The 18887-nt window shown below is 37.7% G+C and overlaps 2 protein-coding genes and 1 non-coding gene across 3 annotated transcripts; 2 read left to right on the top strand and 1 right to left on the bottom strand.

Annotated features, from left to right (window-relative positions):
- Nucleotides 1-10070: 10070 nt before the first annotated feature.
- Nucleotides 10071-10142, top strand: TRNAD-GUC. The gene has a single exon. It is a non-coding gene; the product is annotated as a tRNA-Asp (tRNA).
- A 100-nt stretch (nt 10143-10242) lies between these two features.
- Nucleotides 10243-11756, top strand: LOC113278363 (endochitinase EP3-like). The gene is made up of 3 exons (XM_026527224.1): nt 10243-10468; nt 10693-10935; nt 11032-11756. Exons 1-3 carry the CDS (start codon nt 10450-10452, stop codon nt 11439-11441), a joined length of 672 nt encoding a protein of 223 aa, XP_026383009.1. The 5' UTR covers nt 10243-10449; the 3' UTR covers nt 11442-11756.
- Nucleotides 11757-11913: 157 nt separating this feature from the next.
- LOC113280373 (pentatricopeptide repeat-containing protein At3g22470, mitochondrial-like) lies at nt 11914-14057 on the bottom strand. Its single transcript, XM_026529006.1, has 2 exons — nt 13059-14057; nt 11914-12783 (listed from the first exon to the last, which is right to left on the bottom strand). Exons 1-2 carry the CDS (start codon nt 13840-13842, stop codon nt 11993-11995), a joined length of 1575 nt encoding a protein of 524 aa, XP_026384791.1. The 5' UTR covers nt 13843-14057; the 3' UTR covers nt 11914-11992.
- Nucleotides 14058-18887: the final 4830 nt, after the last annotated feature.

Below are 18887 nucleotides of genomic sequence, written 5' to 3'. Positions count from 1 at the left end.
CCAATGGCTTCCTCCGTCGTCTCGGCTAATGGGTTTAGCTCCTCATCCCAAAAACACACTCACAAGATAAATTCATGGCCAAAATAGGTGTTTTTATTGATGAAATAGGAATTAGCAACGCTGTAGAAGTGTTACAGCGTCACTGTTACAAAGGGTGTAAGCTGCTGGAAAGAACGATACAAATCGTGTGCTGTAGATAAACGACAGTTTTCTTTCGCTGTAAGCACTGTGGAAAAACGACTGACTCTGCGAGTCCGTTCTTCCTTCTTCGTCTTCCTCCTCGAGCAGCAGCAGCAGGTATGATTTCTGTTCTTTGTTTCGGCTCTGAACTCTCTCCTCTTTCTCTCTAAACTTTTTCTAACCATTCTTCTGACTCGAAACAACACTTATATAGCTATCAAACCCCCAAAAATCTCGAGTGAATCCGACTTCTTCTTTCTTCTCTTCTCTGCGCTGTTGAGAGAATATCTCTCCTGTCATCTCCCTGTACGCGTTTGTTGGCTATAAACTTTCCCCAAGACTCTCCCAGGACTTGAATAATACTATATAGAGTCTATCCAGCGTGAGACTCGCCCAAAACTCTCTCAAAAAATCTTTGAAACTTCAACAGAAAGTACGTGTCCCTGTTTGGACTTCGTGTGATTTTTCCGACTTATCCAGCCCAATTGGCTGGGTCTAGACGATTTAAACAGGCCCCTTATGTCTTGTAGAGTCCATACATACCAAATACACCCATTGAATCACTCTAAAACAACTCCAAGATCGAACACAAAATCTGCCAGTTCTTGCATGCATTTTCCCGCCATTTTTTAGTTTGAAACTATGAAGATGACCTCCCCTTATCCAGTTCTGGTGTCCCTTTAGCAGCTGCCTGGAAATGGGTCACCCCTTAGTAATTAGGTTACCCCTTATCCAAAGTGAGAGTCCGTATAGTAATTTTCTCCCACGAGCGCAAAAACCACTTTTTAGCCAATTTCGCCGCAAAAGCTTATTTCTCCAGAAATACCTACAGGGACATAAAAAGCCATAATAAGTACAGAAATGAGTACTAACACAATATACAATTGGGCTATATTAGACACATAAATGCGTCTATCAAATACCCCCAAACTTATTATTTGCTAGTCCCGAGCAAATCAAAACTACAAAATAAAATCCTAACTCACTGTCGCAGGCATCGTCGATTGCATTTAGCGTATGCAATAAGCCTTTAAACCCCTAGATGGCCCTAGTGGCGGAGTTATAGTCTCGGGTGGGATTACAAGAGGTATACCCACAAAACCTGTACTCCAGACCTTAGCTATCTACGCAGAACCTTGGAAGGCACTAAAGGATCTCCTTGGTTGGCATACTTACTGACTACAGGAAGAAGTACCCTGATGCGAAATTCCAATTGTTGTACACGAGTTTGCACTCAAGCATACTAAAATTCATATAAAGTGACAGAGCTCTACTCAGATAGTTGCACTATGGACATCATATTCGGAGTCAAAACTAATCACATGGATAGATCAAGAAGATGGATATAGAAAAACATAGATGGTTTTGATGTTTACTAAGTGAACGACGTTTCCCATATCTGTCTGAAGGCCTCCGCCAAAATGAACCTATCCTAATGGATTGAGATACTAGTCTGACTAATATCAACACACTGGCATATACAAGGGTACCAGTGGTCGATAACCTAACTCTAGGTCAACACAACTGGCATATACAAGGGTACCAGTGGTCGACTTTATTGAATTTATTCCTTTTGGTCAAATGGTCTGGTCTCAATTTCTTTCTTTCTTTTTTTTTTTTCTTTTTTAACTCATTTTTTTTTCATCTTTTTTTTTTCATCTTTTTCTTTTTCAACTTTTTTTTTTTCATGGTATCTCAATCACTCTAATTCACCCTAGCATTGGTAACAACTTGAATCGTGGGCCCCACCTATCACTTAGAGAAACATAGTTTAAAAACAAAATAAAATAAAAATAGAAGTGAAAAGGACTCAACGAGATATGGTGAAACTATCATGTTATTTCTAACACTGAGCTCTGTGCTTTTATGAATAGACTCTTTAGATGTTTCCATCTAATCAGATTGGTTCCTCAAACTCCTACAATCAAAATGCTTCCATCCACTTAGATTAGTTAGTGCAATCCTCAATAGGCATAAATTTCTAGGCTCTGGAGTTTATTTATTGCAAAAAGGTGACAAAAAGTGTTTCTTCCCCACCCCAAACTTAAATCTTACATTGTCCTCAATGTTCTAAGATGAAATAAAAGCATGAACAAGGAGAAACTATTACCACTGGAGGGAAAAGAAATAAGGAAGGATATTACCGTATCACATGAACGCGGGAGCCTCCCAGTAAATGCTAAATTTATAGTCATTAGCTAGACATCAAATACCTCAAAAAGAATTTTCACCTTCCAAAGTCGTATACCAATAGTCGAAAATTGTGGGTCCATAAGACCAAATAGAACTGCCACAATAGGAGACAAATGCTCAAGATCAGAAAAATGAGCAGATAGAGCACAACCTGATCTAAAGTTTCTCGCAAGACAACTGGATTTATCTGAGGTGCCCACTTGGGCTTCATATGAGTGTCTCGGCAAACAGATTCATCCGAAAAACGGGTCTCTAACATTGGATTTTCTCCTGGACATTATCAGGCGGATCAGGTTGTGGAGTCTGAATACACTCAAGCGATACCTCAGATGCACTAGGCTTGAGTCCCAAGTTAGGGACTTCTATTGGGGATAATTGACAATCTCTACCCCCAAACTTAGAATTTTGGGTGCCTCTACAATGACTAGTCACAATGTTCCTAATTTCTAGACCATCGGGTTCTTGAAAAAGGTCAATTGCTTTCTCTAAGTCATAATCAGGTGGTTCATCCTCAGCTTGCTTCATATCTTCTATGGTCCACTCTAAGGCTTCCTTATTTTCTTGAAGCACGGTCTCTGGACTACTTTCCTGATCACTATCCAAATCGGAGGCTATAATCACAGGGAAAGACTCGGGTGGGCCTAAAAATGTATAATTAGACTCCAACTCAGGAGGCTCTTTTAAATAAGGTATTAAGATAGACTCAGAAGCTAGTAATGGTTCGAACCTATCTTTCCATATATCAATATCTAACATAGGAACAGAATCCAACAGAGCATTTACTTGTTCAATGTTACTATCATCGTCGAAATCCAGGCTAAAATGGGATAAACAACTCTCCAATGTATTTTCCGGTACGATGTTTGGTAATGACTCCTGAACTAAGGTTCCTATCATGTTCACCTCTTCAATACATGTGCTATCTAGCTCAGAATGTAGCTTGTTTACATTAAAAATATTCAGCTCAATAGTCATATTACCAAAAGATAGATTCATAATACCATTTCGACAGTTTATGATCGCATTAGACGTAGCTAAGAATGGGCGACCTAAAATCACAGGTATTTGGTTCTCTGGGTCGGGGACAGGTTGGGTATCTAGGACCACGAAATCCACTGGATAAATAAACTTGTCGACCTCAATAAGAACATCCTCGATCACACCACGAGGGATTTTAACGGACCTATCAGCTAACTGGAGTGTTATCTGGGTAGGTTTCATCTCACCAAGTCCTAGCTTAAGGTACACATGGTATGGCAGTAAGTTCACACTGGCTCCTAAGTCAAGCAACGCTTTCTCAACACGGTACTTACCTATTGTACAAGAAATGGTAGGGGACCCTGGGTCTTTATACTTAGGAGTAGTGGTATTCTGAATAATAGAACTCACATGACTAGCTATGAAGGCTTTCTTCTGGACACTGAGCTTACGCTTTCGCGTACACAAGTCTTTAAGGAACTTGGCATAAGAGGGAATCTGCCTAATTGCATCTAATAATGGAAGGTTGATATTAACCTGCTTAAAAACCTCCAATATATCATTAAAGTTGGACTCCCTCTTAGTCGGAACTAGCAGCTGGGGAAATGGGGCTCTGGGAACAAAGCCGGGCTCAACAGGACCCTCATTGGTCTCCTTGGAGACTCTATCAGTCTCCTCATTTTCTGGCTCAGCAGGGTGAACTACAGCATGTTCACTATCAGACATGGCAACCTTGTTGTCAACTTTCTTTCCACTCCTTAGGGTTGTGACAGCATTCACATGATTGTACGATTTCTCTCCTTTGGGGTTAGGATCAGTATGACTAGGGAACCTTCCTTCTTCTCTCTCATTGATAAACTTAGCTATTTGGCCGACTTGAAGCTCTAATTTAGCAAAGACTGGGACTATTCTTAATTCTGTTTGTTTCTTGAAATTACCCTGTCTTTTTCTAACATTTCCTGGCTTTGTGATAGCATCTGGCTCTTCCTATATACTAAGGTTCCTCTAAGGTAGCTATTCTTTCTCAGATGGGTTCTGGGTTTGACCTGAAGAGTTCTTAGTAAACCAAAACCTGGGGGAGGCTGAGAATTACTAGACTGGCCTTGATTGGCCCTTAGACCAAGAGAAATTAGGATGGTTTCTCCAACCAGGGTTGTAGGTTTCTGAGTATGGGTCAAACTTCTGACGGTTCTCAAACCTAGAGTTGTTATAGACAGCATGGGCTTGTTCTTCACTAACTTGACCTTCCCAAAATGAATTATCGGGCTCTATTCCACAACTAGAGACTTGAGAGGCTCTATTAGGTTCAACAAGGGACCTATTTTTAGACTGACCCATTTCCAAAGCTTCTAACCTTCTGATAAAGCAGCAAACTTAGCATCTGACCAAAACTCGTATCTACCATATTGGTGCTACTTCTATTGACCAAGAGTCTTTTAGGGGGTTCAACACAAGATTCCCACTGTTGGGATTTTTCAGCGATAGCTCCTAAGAAGGTAAAAGCATCATCAGCATTTTTACTAGTGAACTCACCAGCGCACATAGACTCAACCATGGCTTTGGTCGAATAGTCTAAACCATCATAAATAATCTGTACAAGTTTCATATTATCAAATCCATGGTGAGGACACTGAGATAGGAGATCATTGAATCGCTCTAAAAACCTATAAAGAGACTCTCCCTCTTGTTGCACACTAGCACTAATTTTCTGCCTAACAGCTGCAGTTTTATGCTTAGGGTAGAATTTCATATAGAAGGCAGCGATAAGTTCCTGCCATGTTTCTATGGATTCAGACGGTAGGTTGTTCAGCCAGGTCTTGGCTTTGTCTCTCAAAGAAAAAGGAAACATCTTAAGTTTCAAGACTTCATCGGTAAGGTCCTTTATCCTAATTGTCCCACAGATTTCCTCAAAGTCCCTAATATGAAAATAAGGGTTCTCATCATCTTTTCCTAAGAATATAGGGATCATTTGAAGAATACTAGGTTTTATCTCGAAATTAGCCGTAGTGGCTGGCAATTTAATGCATGAAGCTCGGTTGGTCCTAGTTGGGAACATGTAATCTTTCAAAGTTGCCATCGTTGGCTCAACTGGAGTACTAGGGGTACTTTTGTCACTCAGAGATAAATTCTCAAAACTGAAGTTTCCAAAAACAGGGCTCTCCAAAGAAGAGTCTTCGAGCTCCCTGCTTAAATCAGAAGAACTACTAGGTTTTTCGCTAATCAATCGACCTAGAGTATCTCTTTTCCAAGCCCTATTAACAAAATCGGGCATACACTAAAAAGAATTCAAAAAGAAATAAAAATCCTAACATGAAGGTTCTAGCAATCACACAGCAGGATGACTCGAATTTACCACAACAAACCTAAAGATTTCTAGCAAACAACAAGCATGATGGCTCCACTTAGATTGTTTCTAGACCAGCTTCTAATCCTTCGAAAGGGAATTCGTTACAATTTGAGCAAACCCCTCTGGAATCAATCCGAGTTTAAGCAAGTTGAATCGAGGCGAGGGAAGCTCAGTGGAGCTTTGATACCCAAAACCTCACCGATCCAATGCGGCGCAGTCACGCATTCAACTTGCAGAAACCGTCAAGAACTTCGAGGTGTGCTTAAAAGAGTAACCAATATTTTTCGAATGATTATCCTGTTAAGCTCGATACCCTATAGGTCTCTTTCTAGTCCAAATTTTAGGCTTAGGTTCGCTTTAGGTTTCGTTTTCCTAAGGCGGGCAAGAAGGGAGCGGTGATGAAATCCGAACCCTTATCTTATATGGTCCAGTCCTTGCCCTTTACTAGGAATTTAAAAACAGTCCATATTCAAGTCCTCAGCATATATTCACCTTAAGGAGTCCAGTAACCCGCTTGCAGGAGATTCGCGGGTGTTTAGAATTTTACCTCCCGTACCAGACGGGCGAAGAACCGCTGAAGTCGACTCGGGCCACGACTCCTATGCCGTGTGCGAACCCGAGGGGCCGAGACGATATCGTAATCGTCGTCCTTCCCTGCAAACAATTTATATTTAAGGGTACCCTTCCGTAGGGTTTAAAAATAAAAATAAAAATAAAAATGTCCCAAAATTAATGTCCAAAGTCCATAAAAAAAAATTACAAAAATAAAAATGCCTCTCTTTTTTTTTTCTCTCTTTTACAAAATAAAGAAAATCTTCTTCTTTCGCTCCTTTAGCTTTGCTTTTCGCTCCCAAACTTTAAGTAAATCACCACAAGCTTTGGCAAAATTGTCTTTCGCTCCAATCTTCAAAAATCTGCAAGGAAACAAAAAAAAAACCCAAAAAACGTAAAGAAGAACAAAAATAATAAAAATAAAAAAAATCTAAAAAAAATGCTAACTAAACACAGGTCCCCGGCAACGGCGCCAAAAATTTGATGGTTTTCAAATAGTGATTGTAGTTGTAGTGGTAAAAAGGGGTCTTTTCAGACTTGTGAAGAAAACAAATTTTTTTTTTAGATTTAATTTAAAAAGGAAAATAAACAAAATAATTCAAGTTTAGAGAAAATTACCAAGACTAGGATTCCACCAATGACCAAATAAATAGTAAACTCTAAACAGTTTTTATGCAATTCTATCTTTAAAATCAATTCTAATATTTGCCTTAAATATGTTTTTGAAGTAATAATTGAAATTAAGAAGTATGAAACATCAAAAGTTATTAAAACCCAGCATGCTTCATCAAGTCAATTCACAATTATTCAATAAAAACCATTAATTCAAACTCAATTCATGCAAATAATTAAATAATAATATTGCAAATAAATAGAAAAATTAGAATTATACCAATAAATCTGTGCCAATGGCTTCCTCCGTCGTCTCGGCTAATGGGTTTAGCTCCTCATCCCAAAAACACACTCACAAGATAAATTCATGGCCAAAATAGGTGTTTTTATTGATGAAATAGGAATTAGCAACGCTGTAGAAGTGTTACAGCGTCACTGTTACAAAGGGTGTAAGCTGCTGGAAAGAACGATACAAATCGTGTGCTGTAGATAAACGACAGTTTTCTTTCGCTGTAAGCACTGTGGAAAAACGACTGACTCTGCGAGTCCGTTCTTCCTTCTTCGTCTTCCTCCTCGAGCAGCAGCAGCAGGTATGATTTCTGTTCTTTGTTTCGGCTCTGAACTCTCTCCTCTTTCTCTCTAAACTTTTTCTAACCATTCTTCTGACTCGAAACAACACTTATATAGCTATCAAACCCCCAAAAATCTCGAGTGAATCCGACTTCTTCTTTCTTCTCTCTTCTCTGCGCTGTTGAGAGAATATCTCTCCTGTCATCTCCCTGTACGCGTTTGTTGGCTATAAACTTTCCCCAAGACTCTCCCAGGACTTGAATAATACTATATAGAGTCTATCCAGCGTGAGACTCGCCCAAAACTCTCTCAAAAAATCTTTGAAACTTCAACAGAAAGTATGTGTCCCTGTTTGGACTTCGTGTGATTTTTCCGACTTATCCAGCCCAATTGGCTGGGTCTAGACGATTTAAACAGGCCCCTTATGTCTTGTAGAGTCCATACATACCAAATACACCCATTGAATCACTCTAAAACAACTCCAAGATCGAACACAAAATCTGCCAGTTCTTGCATGCATTTTCCCGCCATTTTTTAGTTTGAAACTATGAAGATGACCTCCCCTTATCCAGTTCTGGTGTCCCTTTAGCAGCTGCCTGGAAATGGGTCACCCCTTAGTAATTAGGTCACCCCTTATCCAAAGTGAGAGTCTGTATAGTAATTTTCTCCCACGAGCGCAAAAACCACTTTTTAGCCAATTTCGCCGCAAAAGCTTATTTCTCCAGAAATACCTACAGGGACATAAAAAGCCATAATAAGTACAGAAATGAGTACTAACACAATATACAATTGGGCTATATTAGACACATAAATGCGTCTATCAGGGAACCTAGATACTTTTCCTTGCTATCCATACTCTTAATACCAAGTATATGACTAAGAGTGTCACACACTGAAGGACCCAAATTGTTGCTAAATGAAATGGATAATTTGTCAAAATTTATGACTTGACCAGATTGTGAGCTGAAATCTTCTAAAATTTGAAGAATATTGTTCACACTGGTTAAATTGGCATGAGTAAAGATAAGACAATCATCTGCAAAGAGCAAATGATTTATAGGAGGTGCACCTCTAGCTGCTTTGATTCCTTGCACTTCTTTGGTAATATGAGCTGTGGAAAGTATTATGGAAAACCATTTCATGGATAAGATGAATAGATAAGGAGATAGAGGATCTCCTTGCCTAATGCCTCTTGAAGAACTTCCAAGATACCTTGAACAACAACACAAGCCATAGAAGAAAGCAAAACCTTAATGACCAACTCTGCAAACGCAACTATCACTTCATACACAAAGGCAAAAGCCATGATAGATAAGTCAAGATGTAAACACATTATGGAGAAACCAAAAAAGTTAGCAACTCATTAGAAAAATCAAAAGATTAAAGTTGGATTGTAAAATCAAGATTAATTGTAATCATAAGACAAAAAGAGAGGGATTAACAGAAAATAAAGAGAAAATTAAAGCATTGGTCGAATACTGAGCAAGATTAGATTGCCATCAAAGGAAAGAAAATGGAAAATTCTGTAAAAATAATTACTGAGTCACAAACTCAAAAAATCCGATTCGCAGAGACTCTCTTTCCTCGAAAAACTAGGTGCTCATATCTAATCTGAGCGATGATTTTTTATTTTTAACAATTTAATCATAAGATTTTATTTATTTGGTTATTTTTCCTTTAGTTTTTAGTTTTATGGTGTACTTTTATTATCCGCATATTAAGTGCTTCTAGCCCTCACCATTGTTGGTGATTCTTGCCCTTCGTTTTAATGGTGATTCTATTTTACTTTGGTAGCCTTTGGACCGTGGATTTTTCTAGTACGTGGATTTTTCAAGTACGAGACAATCTTCGATCATTGGACGAATCTTCAAATCGCCGGTCAAGATGTTGAGCAAATTGCTCATGTTTGAATGGAGCAACTCTTAATAGGTAAAAGGAACCTATCAAATATCGAGTTATCCTATCTCCAAATTAATAGGTTTTATCATGCTTGTCCTAGATAGTTCTTTTGATTTTCTTCACTTTTCCTTGTTGGATTATTCAGTTTTGTACTTGATGTTGTTCTTGTTACTATGTATTCCTTGATGCACTTGATCCAGGGAAGGCCTAGGAAGGAACTAACCTAGGCTATATCCCGTCCGTACTTCTTCCCTAACATAATTTTTGTATTGTCCGTACTTCTTCCCAAACATAATTTTTGTATTAAAATTTTCGAAATATTTTATTTTAGCCCCTTCGTATTAAGTATTCTAGCCCGTTAAACATATTTTTAGCCCAGTTTGAGATAACATTTACCTACTTAATAGAGATTCTAATTTATGAACAAAAATGTAACTTCTTTATCTCATTTGTCGTCGTAAAAAAATTGCTGCGTCCTTTGGCTGTAAATCAATGATCCAACCCCACTCTTGACTTGATCTGCACTTCTCTATGTAACATTCATTTTATGTTATTAATGGAAAAAAATGAAATGTAAAAAGAAAATTAGCGATTAAATGGTGATAAGGATATTAAAAAAATTCCTTTTAATAACTATATATACTTCAACACCAACCAATATATGTACCATTCCTAGCAAATGCACGGCAAAATGAAGGAGCTGAACTATGTAAATTAACTGAAACTTTTGACCAACAAAGTCGTTGTAGTATAGTGGTAAGTATTCCCGCCTGTCACGCGGGTGACCCGGGTTCGATCCCCGGCAACGGCGTTTATTTTTGGTTGCAACCTTTGACTGGACTGTTTCTACTTTCTACAAGTATAAGAATATCCTCAGCAATATCTCAACTGTTTTAAGGGTCTAAAATAAATTTCCGGTGGCTTTTTAGGAATACGCAGTCTCAGTTACTAGGTGATCAATTCATAACAGCAACACATCCAAGACTGACGGAGGGGGGCCATATCTGGTCCTCCATCCCACCCATATATTGATTTCCCTCTGCCGGGTCATTGTGTCTACTTACTGGAGAAAGTCTGAAGTCTTTGTATTGAGAAGTTTCAGTTCTTCATGTAACCGGATGAAGCCAACAAGTACAGGTAAAACCCAGCCTCAGTCTAAGTCAATGCACAATATTAATTACTAGTAATGGAAAAGAAAGAAGAGATGCAAATGTGTGCAAGATTAAATCTATAATATAAATACCTCTGATTGCAGTCGAGTTTTCTCATCTTCATCACACCCACTACTCCTTTACTTTCTTTCCTCCTCTAGATAAAAATGGCTGCTCTTAACTACACAAATCTTGTTCTGGTAATTGCAGCTCTTGCTGGTGTTATTGCAACTCCTCCTACTGATGGTGCCACTGTTGCTAGCATTGTGACACCAGCTTTTTTTAATGGGATCATTAGTAAAGCTGGTGCAGGTTGTGCTGGGAAGACTTTCTATACTCGTAACGCTTTTCTAGAGGCCGCTAAGTCGTATCCTAGATTTGGTACTGGAAATCTCGAGGTTTCTAAACGTGAAATCGCTGCATTCTTCGCTCATGTTACACATGAAACCGGACGTAAGCTATTTTACAACTGTTGCAAACAAAATGCAAATGCTAGTATATGCGTTCATAGAAGCCTGATGATTTAAATGCTATAAATTCTTGTTGCAGATTTCTGTTACAAAGAAGAAATAAACGGACCAAAGAAAAACTACTGTCAGCAAGGAAACAAGCAATATCCATGTGTTCCTGGAAAAGGATACCATGGCCGAGGACCCATACAACTATCATGGAACTACAATTATGGACCAGCCGGTAAAGCCATTGGATTTGATGGTCTGAATGCTCCAGAAACTGTCTCAAAGAACCCTGTCATCTCGTTTAAGACAGCATTCTGGTTCTGGATGAATAACGTTCATTCCATCATAACTACGAATAAAGGGTTTGGTCCAACAATTCGTGCAATCAATGGCATGGAATGCAATGGTGGAAACACTAATGCCGTCCAGGCAAGAATCAGATATTTCAAGGCTTACTGCAGTCAACTTGGTGTTGCACCAGGGGCTAATCTTGCTTGCTGAAAACTTATGTTTTCCTAATTTCTAAGTATGTAATGAATAATGATGCTCAATAATGATGAGTTAAATAAAGAGAATATACGAATATCCATATATGCCAAGTTAATAAAATAACAATAATACAACTTTATTAAATGCTGATAGCAACATTAGAAGTGATCTAGGTGCACGAGAAACTTAAGCAAACAGACTACAGCAGGACACATTACGGACTTATGAAATATATCAAAATCTGAGCGTACCTATTAAGCTTCCCATGTCCTCTTTTAAAAGAAATCCCCATTTCGTTATGCAATAGCTACATCTCTAAGTGCTGCAGCACCTGCAACCTTGCGCATGAACACAACCTAAGAATTTCCAGAAAAATCCTATTTTTGTGAATGATGTTCAAATGAGTAAAACATCTATAGTAAGACAGAGAACTCCATAAACAAAATCAACAGTTAGCAATTTAAGCTGCCAAAAAAGACACGAGTGAAGAAACAATATTCATCTAAATATGTTGAAACTTGATAGAGATTCAGATTTTCGCTGTTACCTAAGCAATTACAATACTAGAGATTTTTTAACTCATCTGCAGAGAGAGTGTTCACTAACAAACAGCTAACAGAATCACTTGGTGCAAATTTTCTTTCACGCATCTTCTGGAAAAATTCCAATGCCTTGACAGTTTCCTTTTCTATAAGAAAACCCTTGATAATGGTATCAAATGCTCTAGCATCTCGTAAGCAACCCTTATCTTTCATTTCAATGATTAATTTGTTAGCCTCGAGTAACATCTTGCTTCGAAAGAGGCCATTGACCATTGTGGTATATGTTACTGCATCAGGCTCTAATCCCTTTTTCGGAATCTCAATAAACATTTTACTTGCATCTTCTAACTTGCCAGCCTTGAACAAACCATGAATAAGAATATTGTATATATGAACATTAGCTAAGATACCAGTATCCTCCATGGATTCAAACAGTTCTATTGCTCTCTCAATGTATCCATTCTTGCAGTACCCGTCCAACATTGCACCGTATGTGACAATATTTGGAGATACACCGAGAGTTTGCATCTCATTAAACAAACTCTTTGCAGTCTTCATTCTTCCGTCTCGGTATAGTCCTGCTAATAATATATTGTAAGTAACTATTTCGGGTTTCAATCCATTTTGTTTCATTTTCTTGAATAGTTGCATAGCTTCATCCAACTTACGATTCTTGTGGTACCCACCAATTAATATATTGCAACTGACAACATCCGGTTGAAGGCCTCTATCCATCATGGAGTCAAACAGTTTCACCGCTTCTTGCAGCCGACCTGTCAAACATAGACCATCGATCATTGAGTTATAGTAATCTGGTCAGCTTTTATGTTTAACTTGTCCATCAGTTTAAATAACCCCCAAGCATCTTCTGTCATCCCATCTTTACAATGTGCATCTATTAATATATTAAAGGTTACTGTATCTGGTGAAACCTCCCGATCCAGCATCTCATCAAAATATCTTCTTGCTTCTTCCCATTGAGCATGCCGGCAATGACCATCAATCATACAATTATATGTAGTTACATCGGCAGAGATTCCTCTACTAACCATCTCGTCAAAGACTCTCTTTGCCTCGTTCTACCGGCCTGAATTGCAAAGTCCATTGATCAAAGAATTGTAAACAGCTACAGTGGGTACCACATTTGAATCTCTATGCATTTCGGAGAAGAGAAGCAAAGCTTTATCAACTAGACCCCCTTTACAAAGAGCATCTATGATGACCAAATAAGAAACAACATTTGGGATGCAGTTCCATTTCACCATGTTGTTTTTGAGCTGAAGAGCATGACCGACTTTACCAATTCTACAAAGCCCTTGTATAAGGGTAGTACACGTAATTGCAGTAGGTTGAATACCTGTGTGAGTCATTTTAGCGAACAGTTCAAATGCTGGTTCAATCTCATCCTTGATACACAAACCTTTGATCAGTGTATTGAAAGTCATAACATTAGGCTGATAACCTCTCTTTATGATCTCTCCAAGCAAACAAAACCCATGATTCACTTGGTCTAATTGACACCAACAATTAATCAAAATATTAAACGTATACAAATCAGGTTTTACTCCAACCAAAATCACCTTTTTATACAACAAAATGACATCTGAATAGCATTTAATCTTCGATAATGATCCCAATACATGATTAAATGTAGAATCAGATGGTAATGGTCTCTCTAAAATCAATTGATCAAAGCATCTCAATCCATCCTCAAGTTTCTGAACCTTTCCCGACTTACACTCATCCCTCACAATTTGCTCAAGTTGTGATATCCTATAACCATAATTACCCGCTGAAGTACCATAACAATAACTTGAGAACATTCTTGTTCTTGTATGCTGCAGCAACATTTTCATATGCCCCAAATTCATCCTTTTTTCCCTTCTTCTTCTATCAAAAGATCTTCAACAGTAACTTCAGTCTTCAGGTACTCTCCACTTGCACAATTTTGTATTTTTAAAAGAAGCTCTTCTCAGATGGACCTTTTCCTTGCAACTATGCCCAGTTTTGTAGTTCCATCTATCGATGAAAAGACTGTGTTGCCAAGTTAATAAATTTATTTTGCGAAGGTTCTTTCACTTTTGTGAATTAGAAGTTGATGGGCAAAATGTTTAACTGCGCAAGGGGGACTAAAGTTCGAGGCAAACTAAGATGGCTGCGATATGATGACCAAGTAATGCTAACTAGGGGACCAAAGCAGTTGACTACTGTTGGCCAAGGTTAATCCAATCGAAAATGATAGATGCACCGTGATTTAAGCACCGTGTGTGTATATATTTCATCATCAAACACGTGTATGTAGGAAGACACGTGGAGAGCATGCGGACCAAGTCATCAAAACATGATGACACACACCCACAGCTAAGAAGCCTATCCCGTTGACGTCGGATCCTTGCCTGGACAAATCCAAGGGCAGAGATTAAAAGATGTACCAAAAGCACGGTATATTGCGAAGCACCAAATAACTCCCGAAGAGTTACTTTATCTCATCCCAAAAGAAGCCAAGATCAACGAGGAAGAGAAGGTTGACTGACATGGACGTGACAGGGGAAGAAGACACTTGTCTGACACGAGCATGCGTCTCAACTACCCGCATTAAACACTCTGAGCAGCGTACGTGTCGATCAACCCGTGGAACGAACGATGGCTGCGATATGATGACCAAAGCAGTTGACTACTGTTGGCCAAGGTTAATCCAATCGAAAATGATAGATGCACCGTGTGAGAGGGGGGCACGCCTGATGCTGAAAACGCAGGATCAGGGATAATCAGATCCCTCAAATCACGGTGTATCTAGCAAAGCCGTAATCCAATAGGGATATCTGTATAAAGCATCCGTTTGATTCTGACCTCTTTGTACTTGTGGGTACAAAAGATCGCATCGCCACGTGGAGTAATCTGAGATCCCTGAGAAGAGTTCGTAGCGAGCATTACTTAGTGAAAGTACTCATCACTTAAGAATTGGACACGTGCGAATCTGACAGCTGTATTTGGAAGGGTAATTGGACATTAAAGGAGCGAGCAGAGTGGTCAGAAAAGTAATGATAGTGACACAAATAGTGATGAGTAATTAAGAATGACGACACAAAGAAATAGCTGGTGAAGATGGATCCGAAGTCAAGAAAGCTACAATGTTGGCGAAGGAGAATCAGATCACGTAAAAGGCATGACTGACGAGCGAAAGAGAAATATGAGCTGTCATCCACTAAACTGGCGAAAGAAATTCAAAATATATGAAAAGTGTGATTACTTGATGAAGGTAGATATTAGTTGTCATCCACTATGTAAATGCATATATAAGGAAAGAGAGAGAGGGGTGAGGGATGGGTTGAAGTTTTTAGGGTTCTTGAGATATTTGTAAGAAAAGTTTCCTTGAGTGTGTTGCGTTGGTGAGGTTATTTACTTGTGATATTTCATCAATCTTATCAATAACATCATCTTAATGAAGTGAAGTTTTAGTGTTTATCATGGCTTGGTTTGATTGTGTATTCTCTTATGTTTTATATAGTGTAGATTTACTTTGTGTCTTGTGATTATTCTTTGGGTGTACCGTGGGTTTCCTGCAGATACATTTTAGCGCTAGAAAAAGTTTGGAGGAATAAAGGATTAATCCTACCTGTTTGATTTGTTCTTAAAATGGTTTCAACTCTTAGATCTCGTCGTGTTTATCCGATGTTTTGTTGTTAGTTTTTCTTTTTATTTTCATTAAAGTTTTGGATCTGAGTTTCCACTATCTTGTGGTTTATGGAAGTGTACTTTCGAACTCTAGAAACAGAGCTTGAAAGTGAGCTTGCATTGTGAGAAAGTCAGAAGGTTGAGCTCGAGAGTCGACGTGCATTATCTGCAGGTTCATAAGGATGAACTTGAGAGCCAAGATGCATTAACCCTCAGCCAAAAGGTTGATCTCGACAGCCAACGTGCATTAACCCTCAGCCAAAAGGTTGAACTCGAGAGCTAGCATGCACTTAACTTGAGACAGATGGCTGAAATTGAGAGTCACAGAGCATTAAACCAGAGTAAGCAAATAGAGCTTGAGGGCCAACGTTTGTTAACTAAGTACAACAAGATGAACTCGAGACCACACATAGAGTTGTTCAGGGCCAAAATCATCTATGTCAGGATCAACAACAATTTCTTAAAGATCAACAAGAACGCCTAAAACATTTTGAGAACTTTTTTACTCAAGTTTCCAGAATAGATCAGTTCTAGATGCAGCTTGCTTCCGCAAAAATTAATTTGACCATATCTTTTACATTTTTAGTTAATTCTTCTAGAAGTCGTTTTGAAATTTGATAGCCAAACTGACTTCTGATTTTTCGGCTTCTAGAAGTCGAAAAGCTACTTCTTATGAGCTAATAAATAGGCTAAACATTATGCAAAGGTTCAAATCAAAGGCTATCCAAACATGTTACTTTTCGAATTAGAAAGCCTAACACTGTGCAAAGATTCAAATCAAATGACACATTTGTTTATGCACATATATGTAGCTGTTTCTCAATGCTTTAGAAATATATAACAGAAAATGGGCTATATAGCCAAAATTGGGTGTTTCCTGGGCCATATGGACAGTTAGGATTCGGCCTGGGTCAAATGGACAGTCAAAACAAATAAATGAAACAGACCTTTATACCCTTATTAGTTTTCTCCTTCACCACTTCGTTATCTTCTCCATCTCCACCATTAGCACCAAAAACCCATCGAAACCAAATCTATTCACCATCGGAAGCTTCTCTTATTCCACCAGCACCACCACTCAGGTTCCCTAAGAATTACCACCGGCACCACCTTCGCAAACTTTCCTCACGGTTACAATCACGATCGTCAACAATTCCAATACCACTATCATCGTTTTCAATAAGCCTAAAGCCCTGATCTCTATCTATTATCTTCATTTGGTTCTCGAATTGCAGATTAGGGTTGTAAATTGATTGATCCATGATTTTATTTGAATTGAAAACACCACCACTGACTTAGAATTTCACCACCATATAATATTTTTAATGCCCTAATTTCGTTAAAGTTTCTCAATTTCATAAGTTCAGGAAGCTAAATTAGGTTTTAAATCCGTCAATTCACAAAATGGGAACTCAAAAATATGGATTGGTTCTTGATAATCCTTGATCACGTAAGCCTCTTAACCCTAATTTTATTTTTACTTCTATTTTCTTAACGACTTGCGTTTCATCTATGTTAAGCTTATGTAAAATCTAGTTTGAAATTTATTGAATTTAAACATTGATAAATGATTCATCATGTTTTGATTGAGCTGAAAAAAATTTCATGAAAGTTTAAACACGGATGAAACTGGTTTTTTTGGGTTGTATTTGGTGGGAAGGATGAAATCAGTTTCATCTAGTGTACACATTGATATACCTTAATTTTCGTTAGAATACTCGGGGTGAAACGAATTTCATCTAGTTATAGACTGTCATATAACTGTATTTTCGTCAAAATATGTATGATGAATCTAGTTTCTTATAGTTTATACATTGATATACCTTAATTTTCGTCAAAATACTCAGCTAGGAGCCAATTTCACCTAGTTGTAGACTGTGCTATAAGTATGTAATTGTATTTTTGTCAAAATATGCAAGATGAAACTAGTTTCATACAGTTTACATATTGATATAACTTAATTTTTGTCAGAATACTCAGGATGAAACCAATTTCATCTAGTTGTAGAGTGTGATATAACTGTAATTTCGTCAAATTATGCATTATGAAACCAATTTCATCTAGTTGTAGACTATGATATAACTGTATTTTTATCGGAATATGTAGGAGGAAATCAGTTTCATCTAGTTTTAAACTTTGATATACCTGGATTTTCGTCACAATATGCAAGATGAAACTAGGTACATCCTGCAAATGAACTAATTAGTGAGCCTATACAACTTCTTGAGAGAACTATGAAGATGAATGGTTTCATTTAGCATATTAAGAGTTTTTTGTTCAATTTAAACATGGATGAAACTAGTATAATCTTGTTTTAGATTGAGCTGAATGTGTTTTCATCTAAAATTAAATTAGGATAAATCCAGTTTCATCTTGTTTTGCATGGAGTTGAATTTTCCTCCATCATAGTTTAACTAGGATAAAACAGGTATCATCGTGTATCAAATTGAGCTGAGTTTTTATTTATCCATGTTTAAACTAAGATGAAACTTTTGCATCAAAAAAAAAAAAAAACTAAGATGAAACAGGTTTCATCCAGGTTTAATTGATATTGAATTATTTGATATTGTTGTAGGAAGCAAAAGTGGGAAGAGTACCGAATTAAAAACAAAGAATAGGCATGATGTGCAGGCCGTTAATGAATTAAGAACGAAGCACATGAATGATTTGAAGGTGGTTGGGAAACTGATGAAAAGTTTACAAAATAAGGTTTGGAAATCACAGCCAAACATGTGGAAAAATGGAAGAAGATAAAATTTTGGAATATGATAAGTGCGCTCAAAGAAGGAAAACTATGCAAGGCGGAATGCAGCAAGACGCCTATAGCCTTATTGATGCAATTATTGATGTTTGTTATAGCCTTATTGATGCACTTATAGCCTTATTGATACAGTTTTAGCCTCAAAATAAAGAAAACTACACAGTAAAGTTATTGATGCAGTTTGTTTAAACTTTTATTTGTATACTCTACTTTTGACTACTTTCCCGATAATCTTATATCAGAATATGTTGGATGAAACCAATTACATCCTGACGAAAAGATATATGTTTTGTTAGAACATAGAAGATGAAACCAGTTACATCCTGATGAAACTTTTCAGAATTTACAGGATGAAACCAGTATCATCGTGAACAAACTTGTTTTTTCGTCAGAATATGTAAGATGAAACTAGTTTCGTCAAGGTATTATTCATGACGCACCTGTATTCATTGAAGTTTGAATATAAAAAATGTAAAGCAA

This window comes from Papaver somniferum, chromosome 5, assembly GCF_003573695.1.
Source record: "Papaver somniferum cultivar HN1 chromosome 5, ASM357369v1, whole genome shotgun sequence".
NCBI lineage: Eukaryota > Viridiplantae > Streptophyta > Magnoliopsida > Ranunculales > Papaveraceae > Papaver > Papaver somniferum.
Note: the sequence above shows the minus strand (reverse complement) of the source record. Positions and strands in the feature narration are given on the sequence as shown.

Excerpts from the sequence above, each read along its gene's own strand:
- LOC113278363 (XM_026527224.1), top strand. Across the intron at positions 10,936-11,031 it reads TGTTACACATGAAACCGGAC|ATTTCTGTTACAAAGAAGAA; the intron begins GTAAGCTATTTT and ends TTCTTGTTGCAG.
- LOC113280373 (XM_026529006.1), bottom strand. The coding sequence starts at position 13,842 with ATGAATTTGGGGCATATGAAAATGTTGCTGCAGCATACAAGAACAAGA. Across the intron at positions 12,784-13,058 it reads CAATGGACTTTGCAATTCAG|ATTACTATAACTCAATGATC; the intron begins GCCGGTAGAACG and ends AAAGCTGACCAG.